Source organism: Phascolarctos cinereus, unplaced genomic scaffold (genome assembly GCF_003287225.1).
Source record: "Phascolarctos cinereus isolate Bilbo 61053 unplaced genomic scaffold, phaCin_HiC Scaffold_9;HRSCAF=440, whole genome shotgun sequence".
Taxonomy (NCBI): Eukaryota; Metazoa; Chordata; class Mammalia; order Diprotodontia; family Phascolarctidae; genus Phascolarctos; species Phascolarctos cinereus.
In genome coordinates this window covers 96626723-96643237 of record NW_027556402.1, presented here as the reverse complement: position 1 = coordinate 96643237, position 16515 = coordinate 96626723, and the positions used below count along the sequence as shown (strand labels likewise).

Genomic DNA, 16515 nt, shown 5'->3' with positions numbered 1-16515 from the left:
AATCTGAGCATTATATTAATTTCCCCAGACTATATAAAATATAAATATATGGCCATCATATCAAATTTTGTGTCATCAAACAGGGTCATCAGATAGGGTCATCTTTCTATAAGTAGGTGGGCTATTGAGAGAATTTTTTATACTGATATTTATATAATGTTATTATAAATCTTAGTCTTCATATTCAGTGCATTAAGTCTTTAGAAGGAAATTATACTATACTTACTAGTAGATTAAGAGGATTGAGGATAATATTCATTTTTCTTTGGTATGGAAAAAGATTTTCTTGACATTCTCTATTGTCATAAAAAGATGCATCTATGCCTAGAGTTTGGCTGGGAGGAGGAAGATGAGTTGATAGCAGTATGAAGATGTGGCCAGATGTGCCATAAGATTTCATACTCATCGTTCAGGTCATTGTGAAATGGCTGGTGTTGAGGCTGAGGTGAGCTATAGGCCCCCAACCTAAAACTTCAAAGAGGTACTTCCCCTCACCCAGCCCCACCTTTGCAGTTTTCTTATACCTTAAGCTCCTCTATGTATCCTTCAGTCTAGTGACACACCCCTACCCAATCGCACCCTTCCAGTCTTCTTATATTTTAAACTCCCCCATGTATCCTTCAATCCAGTAACACTGACCTCCTTGCTATTCTTTAAACAAGATACTCCATCCCTCAGCTCCAGTCATCTATACTGGAATACTCTCCCTCCTCATCTCCACCTTCTGGCTTCCCTGGCTTTCTTTAAGCCCCAGCTAAAATCCTACCTTCTACAGAAAACCTTTCCCAATCTCTCTTAATTCAAATGCCTTCGCTCTGTTGTTTTTTTCTTATTTTATCATGAATATAGCTTATTTGTACATAGTTGTTTGCATGTTGTCTCTCCCATTAGATTGTGAGCTGCTTGAGAGCAGAGACTGTCTTTTGCCTCTTTGCCTCTTTTTGTATCCGCAGCACTTAGCACAGGCCTGTCATGTAGTAGGTACTTAATAAATACTCATAGACTGACTGACTTTCTCAAAGGGAAAACAGTGAGGAGGGAAACAATCTTTTAATGAAGAAATGTTTGTTAGTTTTTGCTACATTCTCCATATAACTAGTAGAAGGTTCACTAAGATTGTTGTTTTTATTCTTTGTGGTACTAGAGTTTGTATTCTGTTAACCACTTAATTCAAAATCCTTCTAGGTGCTGACTGTGATCAACTAAAGCCAGCTAAGGATTGTAGACCTATTGAGTACCCAAAACCTGATGGACAGATCAGTTTTGACCTCCTCTCCTCAGTGGCTCTTAGTGGTACTAATCATGAAGAGAACCAGCCACCACACTTAACACTGAAGGATGACAGCTTACCTGTGGATAGGAATTTGGTGATATATAGTGGGCCAGAACAACGATTCTGTCCTGCAGGCAAGTACTTTTATTTTTTCTTCTTTCCCATAATATTCATATTGCTAAGCATACACAGAAAAGTCTTGCTGGTTTAAAAGAGTGGCCCAGCTTCCACCTGAACTTGAAACTTGTTCCAGGTGTCTCTCCAACAATCATCATCTCCTTTAACTAGCTTGAGAAATGAGGAATTTCCCATTTGACTTAGTTTCTCTCCACAGTTGTTTCAGAACTTACCTTCCCCCAGTTAGTGAGGCCAGCCTAGCTTTGTCCCTAATTATTTAGCTAGCCACATCATAGTTGTATCTATAGCAGTTTATATCACAGCAGTTATTTTGAATGAATGAACATTTGGAAAACAAAATTAAAAGATTTCTGTAACTGCTATTACTGAAAAGGAATGGAAGGGTAGCTAAGTTATAATTTTGAATTATGAACATTCATAATCCCCCCCAAATTATAGCTAAATTAAGATAACATTTTTACTTTGCAGGAGTTTATGAATTTGTTCCTTTGGAAAAGAGTGTTGGATTTCGATTACAGATAAATTCTCAGAACTGTGTCCATTGCAAAACATGTGATATTAAAGATCCAAGTCAGAATATTAACTGGGTGGTACCAGAAGGTGGTGGAGGACCTGCTTACAATGGAATGTAATGTTAATCTCACTTAATTTCATTTATTGGTGGTTTGCTTGATGGGTAGTTCCCTAACATTTCATAGTAAACATAGCTTTAAGTTATTTTTTTTTAAATACTTAGGAAATTACCCTGCAGCCTGCTATTAATGAGATTGAGCTTCCCATGAAGTTAAAAGCATTACTCTATAGACCTAAAATAATTTTTTTTTTACAAATTAAAGAGAATCAAAGAAGAAAAGAGAGAGAAATGGGACATTATGAGAGGAGGAAGGGGGACACACTATGAGTTGAAGAAAAGCAGAAGGGGCTGTAACGGGGTTCATTTATAGAAGTAGGTGACGTGTGCAATTCCTTCCCACTTAGACCTGTTTAATTCTTCAGACAAATGCCATAGGTCAATTGTACTATCATGTATGAAGTTGACTAGCTGTCAATGAGTCACACTTTTTTTATGGGTGAATAACTTGGGGGATTTGAAGCCTGAAAACCAATATATCATCATCATCATCATCATCATCATTATTAGTATTTCTCCTTGGATTTCAATAAATGAATCATTTTTAAGTTATCCAGTCTGTAAAAAAATGAAGATTACATGAAATTTCATTAAAATCTAGTTTATCAAAGACAGTATATGAACATATGTATAGACAGTGACAATTAGAAATCCAGATTGCTATATTAACTGCAAAAAGCTCAGTGAAGTATTACATTATGAAAATTAAAGCTGATGGTTTTTTCCTTCACTTGCTTTGCACAGAAATGTAAATCTCAAATGTTTTCCAGGTAGACAGGACGTGACCAATACAAAAAAAAATTTTTTATGTGAACTATGCAGAAAGCTGTTGTAAAAATTCAAGATTTTACACTATTTTGTAACAGTTTTATTAAGAATAATTCTTATCTTCTACTAGACTGTAAGATGTAGGGAATTCTAAGTTCCGTATTTGTTGCAGGCTTGTATTATGGAACAAATGCAATATCCAAGGACACCCTTAAATAGACTTCATGCTGCCTTTGTACAGTCAGTGCATACTTTTAAAACAAAAACAATGTTCTTATGTAAACATTTTTTTTATAAGCTGCATTATCTTTATTCTTCTGTGCCTTAATCTGTTTGGCCATTTGCATTTCTGCCTCAATGGCTGTAAAATAAACATCGATCATTTATAACATCTGTTAAACGTAGACTGTTTTCTACCTATATAAAGGAAGTGATAAAAATGTAGGCAGAGTCAGTGAGTGTTTCATGTGTTTGTCATTTCAGTCATTAGCTAAACAAGTGCTTTAGGAACTGGAATATTGGTAATTTTTTAAAAAGAAATTTCTTAAATTGGAAATGGCTCAAATTGCCTCTTTTAAAACCTACTTGTGAATCTTTAGGGGAAATTTGCATGATTTCATACCAAGTCCATCTTTTTGGTGATATTCTCCAATTTTCCCTTTCTGTAATAAAGTACAACTACACAAACAACTCTAGGAGCAGGCAGAATAGGGTAGCTGAAAGAATGCAGCCATGGTGTCAAGCCAGCTGGGGTCTATATCTGGCTTTCCCATTTACCTCTTGAATTTACCTCTCTGTGCTTATTTTCCTAATCAGTAAAATGGGCATAATCATACTTTCACTACCTCACTCACAGGGTTGTGGTGATAAAAATGCTTTATGAATGTTAAAGCACTATAAAAATATGAATTGTTAGAGGGAGTGATTATTGTTACTGCAGTATTTTGCCAGATAACTAATCAGAAAGGCCCTTTTTGAATGTAAAAGCTGCACGTTTAGGTATAGGTGCTGCTAGAATATGTTTCTGGTCACTCCTCAAACTTCATTCCCATATCCCCTCATGGAACATGGCCAGTGATGCTCTTTATCTACATTCCAATAATCACCCACATTTCATTATTCACAACATTCTATAGCTACTCAGTTGCCAAGTACACATGTTAAGAGTAGGATGACTGTGCTGTTACTTCTCTGAACTTGAGTTGCTTCTGTTACCAGTAGAACATAACACTGTCACTTTTCTTTTATTGACAGTCACTACCAGTTTTCTCTGTTACTATTCTGATAAAACTGCCAATAAACTGTTGAGACTGATAAAGGTGCACCTTATAGAAACCCCTCTAAACTTGTCTATGTGTGTCTATGCCAGAGGCAAAACTAGAAAAAAAGGCATGTGTTTAGCCTCAAGTCATATACTAGAAAGAGGAAGAAAAGAGTCTTTAAAAATACAGCTCTATCAGAAATAATGATGAAATATAAGATTAAAGTAACAATCTGTTCTGATTTTAATAAAATTATAATTATTTTAATATGGTCATTAAATTTGGTCCATTCTATCTATACCTTACCTTATATATATATACCTACAATCAGTTTTCAAATTGATTAGTTGTATGCAACATGACTTTTAAGAACAAACAATTTGGGATGATTTTAGGCTGATAGAGCTTTAAAAATAACAGGTCTTCACATAAAACATTACACTCTATTTTTTTAAAAGTACTCCCAGATACCCAGCCTCATCCTATTCCCACTACCTGTGTGGTAGACAGAATATTGATTATTATTGCTGTCATTTTGCAAGTAAGAAAGCTGAATGGCTAAGCAACTTAAATCATGGAGCTTTATTTAGGACTTTTTTATCTTGGGAGATCTAAATAGTTTTCAAATATCTAGTGATATGTACTACAAGAGGTGTGGTGGAAAACTACATGAAAAGACACAAATTTGATTCCCATCTCTATTTCTTTATGTGATATTAAGTGGATTTAACTCCTCTGACACTGTTTCCCCCTTTTTAAAATGACCTAGATGATTTCTAAGGTCTAAACCCAATACTATCAACAGTGATAACTTACTTCCTTGTCTCACAGGGCTATAGTGAGGATCAGATTCATTTATGAGCAAGAAAAGTTAAAGATAAAGTAAAAGGAGGAAATGAATTTTACATGTTAACCAAATTTCCAACTTCAGATTTTCTCCCTAAATAATCTGTCTCATTCAGATTTCAGAAGTTTCTTCTCTGAATATGAAGTTCTTAATAATGACAAATGAAAAAATGACTTAGAAAATGAAACAGGCAGGGTAGTCTTATTAATGAATGACTTGTACATATTTCATGGAAATTTTGTCCCACTTGGGGTACAACTTCTACAATTATGAGAGAATTTGACCAACTGAAAGGAAGCAAATGGAGTAGTTTCAGCCTGGAAGATAATGCACACATAATGCACATGTGTCAAATGATTAAAAATACAATTGATGTATTGACATATATAATATCACTAAAAGCATCACATTTATTGGTCAGTTCTCTAATGTTCAAAATTATTGACCTCAAGTTCCTCATCTATGAAATAAGCAAATTGGACTTAAATGACTTTTTTGGTCCCTCCAGCTCTAACTCTGTGATCCTATTCTGAGAAGATGTAATCGCATACTCTTTGGTAAGGCAGTGTAATGTAGTAAAGTGTACACTGGATTTTGAATCAAGACCTGGTCTTGAATCCTGGAGTCAAATTCTACTTCCTGTCTGACAGCGGGCTAATCATTTCACCTTTTAGGCCCAGTTTCCCCATTTACAAAAACAGGGTTGTACTAGCCATCCTCTAAAGTTAAGGTTCCTTCTGACTCTGGATGCTATAAACATGAAAGAAGGATTCTTTTTATATCATAGTCATGGCCAATCACAGTTCTTAGCACATCCTAATGGAAAGAATTTCAGACTACAGTGGCTATGAAGTTCTGACTCATCCCCATTGTCTAGGATCCCAGTTTTTTAATCACCATCTCCCACTATTGGGAACTGACAAGCATGGGGAAAAAAAAAAACAAATATCCACTAAGCAGCCAACCTAGCCCATCTGTGATTCCATCCCTCTGTTCTGTGTGCCAAGCCTAAAGTTTTAAGTGTGGTGGATTTCTGAGAACTCTGGGGAAGTGCTTGGGATGGTTGCCCTAGGTGAAGGAAATTAGCTGGGGATCAGAAATTCAAAGTGAAGAAGGAGAATTTGGACTGGAGAAGCAATCAAGTCATGACTCTGAGGGTTAGCCACATTTCTACCCACTCAAAAAATGGCCACAAATGAAAAAGCCAAACCAAATTCTACCACAGGGTAGACCAATTGTCAGACTAGGGAGAGGGAAACAGGCAAAACCTTGTGCTTGTAACATCTACGCTTGTGGACATACTGCCAACTGTTCCCCTTTAAGTGACCACCCCTATTTTATTTTTTAAATTCTGGGCCTTCTCTTAGAACCAGACTCTGGAACCCAGACAGGAATAGCTGTTGCAGAGAGTGAGGCTTATATACCAAAACTTTTTCAACAGTCTTCTCATGAAATCAGGCCCTAGTTCTCAGAATTGAACTCTATTAATCTTTCACCAATTCAGGCAGATAACATTCACCCAACACAGGAGAGCTTGTATCCATCTGTCAGGTGACTGAGGAGGTGACCTTATCTGCCACTGGAACAGCTTCAAGGAAGCATTCTTTATATAGTCACAATTTCAGGAAATGGACCCATGGAATCTGAAACAGGTGAGATTAAGTTGAATGAATTCAAGGGTAATGTTATCTATCTTCACAGTCCAGCTATACACATACATAGGTTTTAATTTATAAAGTAATAAGAGTAATATATACACTATCTAATTTCATCTTTACCACAATTATGTGCAGGTAAGATAAATAAGGGTAAGGGTTTTTTTAATTAATTAATTAATTAATTTTTAGTTTTCAACATTCACTTCCAAAGATTTGGGTTCCAAATTTTCTCTCCATCTCTCCCTCCCCCCCATCCCAAGACACCGTGCATTCTGAATACCCCTTCCCACAATCTGCCCTCCCTTTCACCCCCCCCTTCTTTTATCCCCTTCCCCTTCTATTTTCCTGTAGGATAAGATAGATTTCTATACCCCTTTGCCTGTGTATCTTATTTCCCAGTTGCATGTTATAACAATTTTTAGCATTCATTTTTAAAACTTTGAGTTCCAAATTCTCTCCCTTCCTCCCTCCCCACCCACCCTTATTGACAAGGCAAGCAATTCGATATAGGTTATACATGTGTAGTCATGCAAAACACTTTCAAAATAGTCTTGTTGTGAAAGACTAACTATAATTCCTTCCATCCTATCTTGCTCTCCCATTTACTCTATTCTCTCCTTTGACCCTGTCTTTCCTCAAAAGTGTTAGCCTCTGATTCTCCCCTCCCCCAATCTGCCCTCCCTTCTATCATTCCTCCCACCCCCCATCCCCTTTCCCCCTATTTTCCTGAAGGGTAAGATAGATTTCCATACCCAATTGAATGTGTATGCTATTCCCTCCTTAAGCCAAATCTTACCTCCCCCCTCTTCAAGATTTTTCTTGCCTCTTTTATGTGAGAAAATTTACCCCATTCTACTTCTCCTTTCTCCTCCTCCCAATATGATTTTCTCTCACCTCTTAATTTTATTTTTTTACATATCATCCTTTCATATTCAACTCATCCTGTGCCCTCTATGTATATGTGTGTGTATATATGTATATATATTTTCCTTCCAACTGCCCTAACACTGACAAAGGTCTCATGAGTTATAAATATCATTTTTCCATGTAGGAATGTAAACAGTTCAACTTTAATAAGTCACTTATGATTTATCTTTCCTGTTTACCTTTTCTTGCTTCTCTTGAGTCTTGTATTTGAAAGTCAAATTTCCTATTCAGCTCTGGTCTTTTTTTTTTAATTTTTTAATTTATTTTGATTTATCAACAATCACTTCCATATGCTTTTGAGTTTAAAATTTTTCTCCCCCTTCCTCCCCCCCCACCCTCCCCAAGAGGCTCACAATCTGATATAGGCTATACATTTACATTCCTAGTAAACATATTTTCACATTAGTGAAGTTGTAAGTAAAAATTAAAACCAATAGAAGGAACCATCAGAAAGAGGAAACAAAACTCAACAGAAGAGGGAAAAAAAATGATAGTGATTCAACTTCCATAGTTCTTTCTTTGGATGTGGATAGCATTTTCCATCATGAGGCCTCTGGAGATGTCTTAGATCCTTGTAATGCTGAGAAGGGTTAAGTTTATCAATATTAGTCATTGCACAACATGGCTGTTATTGTGTACAAAGTCCTCTTGGTTCTGCTCACTTCACTCAGCATCAGACCATATAAGTCTTTCCAAGTTTTTCTGAAGTCAGCCTGTTCATCATTTCTTATAGCACAATAGTATTCCATTACATTCATATACCACAACTTGCTCAGCCATTCCCTAATTGATGGGCATCCTCTCAATTTCCAATTCTTTGCCACCACAAAAAGAGCTGCTATGAATATTTTTGTATATGTGGGTCCTTTTCCCATTTGTATGATCTCTTTGGGATATAGCCCTAGAAGTGCTATTGCTGGATCAAAGGGTATGCACATTTTTATAGCCCTTTGGACATAATTCCAAATTGTTCTCCAGAATGGTTGGATCATTTCACAACTCCACCAACAATGCATTGGTGTTCCAATTTTCCCACATCTTCTCCCACATTTATCATTTTCCTGTTTTGTCATGTTGGCCAATCTGATAGGTGTGATGTGGTACCTCAGAGTTGTTTTAATTTGCATATCTCTAATCAGTAATGATCTAGAGCATCAGCTCTGGTCTTTTCATCAAGAATGCTTGAAAGTCCTTTATTTCATTGAATATCCATTTTTCCCCCAAAAGATTATACTCAGTTTTGCTGGGTAAGTGATTCTTGGTTTTAATCCTAGCTCCTTTGACTTCTGGAATATCATATTCCAAGTCCTCCAATCCCTTAATGTAGAAGCTACTAAATCTTGTGTTATCCTGATTGTGTTTCCACAATACTTGAATTGTTTCTTTCTGGCTGCTTGCAATATTTTCTCCTTGACCTGGGGACTCTGGAATTTGGCTACAATATTCCTAGGAGTTTTCCTTTGGGGATCTCTTTCAGGAGGTGATTGGTGGATTCTTTCAATTTCTATTTTACCCTCTGGTTCTAGAATATCAAGGCAGTTTTCCTTGATAATTTCTTGAAAGATGATGTCTAGGCTCTTTTTTTGATCATGGTTTTCAGGTAGTCCAATAATTTTAAAGTTATCTCTCCTGGATCTATTTTCTAGGTCACTTGTTTTTCCAATGAGATATTTCACATTGTCTTCTATTTTTTCATTCTTTTGGTTTTATTTTATAATTTCTTGATTTCTCATAAAGTCATTAGCTTCCATTTGCTCCATTCTAATTTTTAAGGAATTATTTTCTTCAGTGAGCTTTTGGACTTCCTTTTCCATTTGGCCAATTCTGCTTTTTAAGGCATTCTTCTCATTGGCTTTTTGGACCTCTTTTGCCATTTCGTCTAGTCTATTTTAAGGTGTTATTTTCTTCAGTATTTTTTTGGGTCTCCTTTAGCAAGCTGTTGACTTGTTGTTCATTATTTTCTCACATCACTCTCATTTCTCTTCCTAATTTTTAGTCTACTTCTCTTACTTGCTTTTCAAAATCCCTTTTGAGCTCCTCCATGGCCCGGGACTGATTCATATTTTTTCTTGGAGGTTTTTGATGTAGGAGCTTTAACTTTGTTGTCTTCTTCTGGTTGTATGTTTTGATCTTCTTTGTCACCAAAGTAAGATTCTGTAGTCCGAGTTTTTTTACGTTGTTTACTCATCTTCCCAGCCAATTATTCGACTTTCAAGTTCTTGTTAAATTGTTAAGGTAGGGCTCTGCTTCCAGTGTGGACAGTGTACTGTCCCAAGCTTCATTGGTTTTGTGCAGCTGGTTTCAGAGGTACTTCTAGGGATCTGTAAATTTTCAGTTCTTCCAAGGTGGAATGATCAAAGGAGATGTGTTTACTCCTTGCCTGGTCTGTGCTCTGGTCTATGAATGACCACAAGCAATCTTTCTGCCTTGGAACTCCACCACCATAAACTCCAACATGCCAGCACTCCTTCTCGCCCCAGAGCTGCCACTCAGGACTACAACCCAGATCCAAGCATGGGCAAAGGGAAATAATCCTGCCTCATTACCAGCAAAGAAATCCCTGCAATGCCCCACTGGTCAGCCACTTGATACCTCCACCATCTGGACCGAGAGCTCCAGAAGCAGCCACCACCACTGCCGCCCTGGAGCTGCGCCAGGGCTGGGACCAGGACTGTATTCCTCTCTCACTCAGGTCCAACACACTTTTCCCACTGACCTAAGCTGTCTTTGGCATTTGTGAGTTGAGAAGTCTTAGAAACCAACACAGCTGCCCCGTTATTCATTCCCCTAAGGCTACTCCAGATTCGCTGAGGCCCTGTCTTTGCCTGTGTGGCAGTGAGCTGTGCTCCTCTCACAGCCTCGTGCAACAGACCTTTCCTGTCAATCATCCAGGTTGTCTTGGGCTGGAAACTTGTTTCACTCTTCTTTTTGTGGGTTCTGCTGCTTTAGAATTTGTCTAGAGCCATTTTTACAGGCATTTGGAGGGATTTGGGGGAGAGCTCAAGCGAGTCCCTGCTTTTACTCTGCCATCTTGGCTCTGCCCCCAGTAAGGGCAAATATTATCAGATACTTTAAATTATCAGATTTTTGCAGATAAGAAAAATCAAGACTCAGAGGTTAAGTGATTTTTCCATAGTCAAAGCTAGTAAAAAGCAGCTGGAATTCAAACCCAGGCCTTCTGGCTCCAAATTAAGTCTATACTATCAGAGCCCATTTAATCAATTCTGTTGCTCTGCAGTCACATGTTTTATATATTACCTTCTAGAACTGTAGCTCCCAATCTATGGGGAGACTCAGAAATCCAGTTATTGTTAGGGGGCTGCTAAACCATATGTGGGTGGCTAGGTGGCACAGTGGATACAGTGTGAAAACTGGAGGTCAAATGTGACCTCAGACTAGCTGTGTGACCCTGAGCAAGTCACTTTACCCTGTTTGCCTCAGTTTCCTCATCTATAAAATGAGCTGGAGAAGGAAATTGCCAAGAAAATTCCAAATGGGGTCATGAAAGTTGGACATGACTGGAAAATTTCTAAACAACAAGCATTAATTATTTTCTCTGTGCTGAATATTGTACTAACTGCTAAGGGTATGAAAGACAAAATGTGACAATCCCTGCCCTCAAGGAGCTTACATTCTGCTATTGTGAATTTTCTCAATCCATGGATATCAATAATACAAACACTATCAGGCAGGGGTCCATGAAATGTCTGGCCACTAAAAATTGACCCCTCCCCTCCCCTAAAGAAGAGGTGATGTGAGAAGACACCTCCTCCCAATGTTTTGCTGAAGTAGGGTGTCCAAAGGTATAGAACATTACATGTTATATTTTCAGAGTTTTCCAATATGTTCATTGTGTTTGCTAATTTTTTTTCTATTATTCCTCAAAAACTTCAAATATCGTTTGTTATGTGAGATGGTTCTCTAGAAGGAGAAAGAGGAGATGCAGAGGGGAATTTAGGTGATGTAAAAGCAAAAGCAATAAAAATCATTTTTTAAAAGGGTCCTCCTGCGGCAGCTAGGTGGCACAGTGGATAGAGTACCGGCCCTGGATTCAGGAGGACCTGAGTTCAAATGCGGCCTCAGACACATAACACTTCGTGGCTGTGTGACCCTGGGCAATTCACTTAAGCCCATTGCCTCGCTAAAAAAAAAGGGGGGGTCCTTCTAATGAAGAAAGATGATAATGACCATGGATACTAAGATACCTGAAAGCATAGCGCAATAAAAGCATGTTGGCCCCTATCTTACAAGGACAGTATGCTTTCTCTGTGTCTAAAAATAAAAATCAGTGTTTATTTTCATTACTGCTTTCCCATGAATTTACATTGAAAGACATTGGGATATTCTCACATCTTCACTGAATTAAGTTTTGTGATTTCAAGTTAACTAGGTGAGAGACTACTACTGGGGTTGCATTGTATATTAATACTGTAAAACCCTGTGTCGGGGGAGTTCAGAACAAATAGAGTCTAACCCCTGGGTATGCTTTCAAAAATTTTCTTTTCTTTGGCTAACAGCCAGAAAATATGGGTGAATCACCAGTGTACAAATACCTTTACAAACGCTCAGTTCACAATATTTAAGAAGGTAAGTTGTGTTGTAAAACCAAGGCAAACAACCCAGAATTCTTGGAAAATAAACACTCTTAAGTGGTTAAACCTCTCGGAAAAACTATATAACTCCAAGTCTCTTAGTCCAAAACAGATAGGTTCTAATGTTGGAAGAGGACCTTAGATATGTTCTAGTCCAAAGGTTCTAAACCTTTTCATTGTTCACAAACCCTTTGGGCAGTCTAGTGAAACCTATGGACCACTGTTTTTACACCCATAAAATAAATTACTTAAGATTACAAAGGAGACCCATTGTATTAAAATATGATATTTTTTCAAGTTCAAAGATCCCATGATATGAACCATTTTAGTTTGACCCTCTTTCCCCCCCCCCCACCCCATTTTGCAAATGAAGAAACTGAAGCCCAAAGAGACAAATAACTTGCCCAAGGGCTTACATATAACAAGAATTAGAGATTTGACAAGCACTTATTTAGCAACAACTACATGCTGTGCACGGGAAGCTAGGTGATGGCACAGTGGATAGAATGCCAGGCCTGAAGTCAGGAAGTTAAAAATCTGACCTCAGATATTTACTAGTTGTGAGACCCTGGGCAAGTCACTTAATCCTTTGCCTCAGTTTCCTCATCTGTAAAGTGAGCTGGAGAAGGAACATATCTAAGTATTTACATAACATGTACAAAGTGGAGTAGTTCAGGAAGGTCCTCTGACTTCTGATCTGGCATCAGTCCCAATATGCTATCCTCCCACCCTGCAAAATCCTCCGTGTATATAATCCCTGCTGAATGCTACTCTTGACTGGCTTGGGCTGTCTAAGCCTGTGGCTGCGGTGATTTCAATGTTGTCCTGCAGTTCCTCACTGCTTCCAGCAGGTGGCGCTAAGACATCTATTCACACCCACCCTTGCATAGGGCCTATCTCTTGCTCTTGCATACAGTTGTCTCTTACAGATGAGGAAAGTGAGACCTTGGGAAGTTAAATGAATTGCCTGATGTAACAGAGGTGGAATTCCAATTGCAGTCTTCTTTTCCACTGTACTAAACTGTTTTTCCAAGCATTTATTGAGGGCCCTTGACTAGGTACATAATTTGGTACCTCCTTATAGAGTTTATATCCCGGTAGCTTTGAAATCCCAGCTCACCATTTATTCATTCAATACAAGTCAAGCAGCTTATGGCTTGGTCATGGGATAAATCAATATAATAGCGAGCATTTATATAGCATTTCAAAGGTTTGCATTTTATCCTCATAACAACCCTGGGAGGTAGGTGTTAGTATTATCCCCATTTCACAGATCAGGAAAATAAGGCAGGCAGAGATTAAGTGACTTACTCAGGCTCACACAGCTACTAAGTGTCTGAGACTGGATTTCAACTCTTGTCTTCCCTGTTCCAAGTCGGCTCTTTATCCATTTTGCCACCTGGCTGCCATATATCCAGAATGGAATACAAGAAGCTTTTCCAGCTGAGGCAGAGGATAAGGTTAATGACAGAGAAAACTTTTTTTCCTCAACAGGGAAATGTTTTTAGCCCTAAGTGACTAAGAGACAACTAACTACCTTCCAGGTCTAAATCTATGAAAGTATGAGACTATTGCTGAATGAATGACAACATAAGGCTAGATGGCAGGGATATAGCATGAGACAGTAGAAAGCAGTCAGGCAGGCAGTCAACAAACATTTTTCAAGGGCTTTATATATAGCAGGAATTGTACTAAACTCTGTGAATACAAATACAGTCCTGCCTTCAAGGAGCTTATATTCCATGGAGGGAAGATAACACATTAAAGGAAGCTCAAAGAGGAGGCACCTGCCTAGAAATGTAATCAGAAAAAGAGCCCAGAGAGGAATGAAGGCGTGAATATGTCGGCTTGCATATTTTCCTTAAAATGGAAGTCGCAACCAGTCAAGGGAAGGGTACCAGGGGCACAGTCAGCTTCGAGGGTGAGAAGATCACAGGGGAGGAATAAAGTTCCTTGTGAAAAGGCTGCTATATAGAACCAGGAGAACGTTGCCACGATGTGCAATGACTAACTTTGATAGACTCCTCTCTCCTTAGCAATGCAAGGCACCGAGACAACTCCAAAGGACTCATGATGGAAAATGCTGTCGATATCCAGAAAAAGAACTATGGAGTCTGAATGCAGAGGGAAGCATATTATTTGCTCGCTCTCTCTTTTTCTTCTTTTTTTTGTTTGCTTCTTCTTTCTCATGGCTTCTCCCATTGGTTCTAATTCTTCTTTACAACATGACTAATGTGAAAATGGGTTCAATATGAATGTATATAGAGAGCCTATATCAAACTGCACGCCATCTTGGGGTGGGAGTGAGGGGAGAGATGGGTAGAAAATTTGGAACCCAAAATCTTATGGAAGTGAAAATTGCAAACTAAAAATTAATAATTATTTTTTAAAAAGAAAGAAAAGGCTTCTATAACATTAGAGAGAAAGAAATCTGAAAAGCCAGGAGCAGAACCCAGAGAGGAATGACGGAGTAGAAGGAAAATATTGGGAGCCAAGAGAATTTGGTTCAAATTGTCCTGGTTCTGCCACTTATTACCTTCATGATCCTGAGCATTCCTAGGGGCTTCAGTTCCCTCATCTATAAAATGAAGTGGTTGTGTACTAATTCAAATTTCCTTCCCTAGAGGCAGCTTGTGGTACAGTGAATAGTGCTCTGGGCCTGGAATCAGGAAGACTTGAGTTTGAATCTAGCCTGAGACACTAGCTGTATGACTTTGGGCAAGACATTTAACTTTTGTTTGCCTCAGTTTCCTCAGCTGTAAAATGAGGATAGTAGTGCCTACCTCAAAGGGTTGTTAAAAGGACCAAATAAGGTAATATTTGTAGAAACAAAACCACCCAAAACAGTATAGTTCTTGGCACATAATAGGTACGCTATACTTATTTCCTTTCCTTCCCCCCCTTCCAACTCTAAATTTGTCATCTTGTGATCTTTCAAATCTCAAATGTCTCAAAGATCTTATGTCTTACCACCAAAATGAGGGAAATCCTTCTCTCCAAAGCATCCATGTGTTTGCTTATAGTGATCCCTCCTTCTTAGGTCAACTACTGAAATACTGCCTTCAAGATCTAGCTCAAAATCTACCTCATCCAAGAACCCTTCTATGAGCCACCTAGTTAAAAAGTAGTCTTCCCTCCACCAGCATAGCATGTTACCTTCTGTTTTATTCAGGTACATAAAAACAATCTGTGATTTTTGTCAAAATGGGAAAGTGCTGGTATGGAAACTCTCTCCATTAATACTAGTCTCTCTGTACTTTAGTAGATAAATCCTACAGAGCTACCTGAAGCACCCAGAGATAAAGTAGCTCCTTCAAGGTCACATAGTCAGTACAAGTCAGGGGTGAGTTTTGAACATGGGCCTTCCTGATGACAAGCCCCAGCTCTTTATCCATTGTATCTTGGACACATGGCTTTTTTCTTTTGGCCTCAGTCTCTTCATCTCTAAACCAAGAGGATTAGATGAAGCAATCTCTAAGGTCCATTTCAACTCTAAATTTTCTGATTCTATGCCAAAATGACATCTTAATATATTTCACATTAAAGTTTTATTTGGAATGGGTTATATTTTCTTTCCTGCCAAAATGGCAGTCCAAACAAGAAGCAGACCAGCAAACTTTCATGTATCTGCTCAAGCAAAATCCTGAGGTTTGCACCAGCCTGAAAATTTCAATAAAAAACTACAATGACTTCTTTCACCACAAAATTACGTAACAGGTCAGCTAGAAGCCCATGGGCAATAGGAAAGAGGGGCCTATCCAGCAAAGTAAGAGCCAGTACTAAAAAGAACACCTAAAGAAAAAGTCCTAGGAATATCATAGCCAAAATCCAGAGTTCCCATATCAAAGGAAAAATGCTGCAAGCATGCAGAAAGAAGCAGTTCAAGTAACAAGAAACTAAAGTCAAGGACACACAAGACCTGGCAACTTCTACTGAAAACCAGAGGCTATCCTGGAATATAATATTCCAAAAGGCAAAGCTGAGTATAATTCTACAAGGAAAAAATGGATCTTTAATGGAAGAAGACTTTAAAGCATTTCTGATAAAAAAAAAAAAACAACTAGAGCTGAACAAAAACTTTGAAATATAAACACAAAAATACAGAAAAAACTAGAAAGGCTGATTTATTTGAGCAACTGGAAGGAGCTACATAATAATATAATACAAATATCCTAGTAGGAAGAGAAGAAACAACTTTCTCTTCAGAAGTTTAATGTTTTCAGAGAGTAATGAGATAGTTGAAGAAAAACAGAAGTCCTGGGAGCAGACTTGTTCTGTTCTGGGGAATTTTAAAAGGAAAAAAGGGGGAGGACAAAAAGAGAAATATGCTAGTAGAGAGAAGAAGAGGGTAGAATTTGATATTTCTCATTATTGGGGTGTGTAAGAAGAATATACAAACACAGAGAAAGGGGTAAAGGG

General features: G+C 38.0%; 1 protein-coding gene across 1 annotated transcript in view; it reads left to right on the top strand.

The window, feature by feature from the left end:
- ETFDH (electron transfer flavoprotein dehydrogenase) overlaps positions 1 to 3199 on the top strand; it is a 31854-nt gene extending 28655 nt beyond the window's left edge. The window contains exons 12-13 of the mRNA XM_020994037.2: positions 1186 to 1407; positions 1880 to 3199. Coding sequence (XP_020849696.1) covers positions 1186 to 1407; positions 1880 to 2043 — 386 coding nt within the window. The 3' untranslated portion in view covers positions 2044 to 3199. The remainder of the gene's footprint in view (positions 1 to 1185; positions 1408 to 1879) is intronic.
- Positions 3200 to 16515: the final 13316 nt, after the last annotated feature.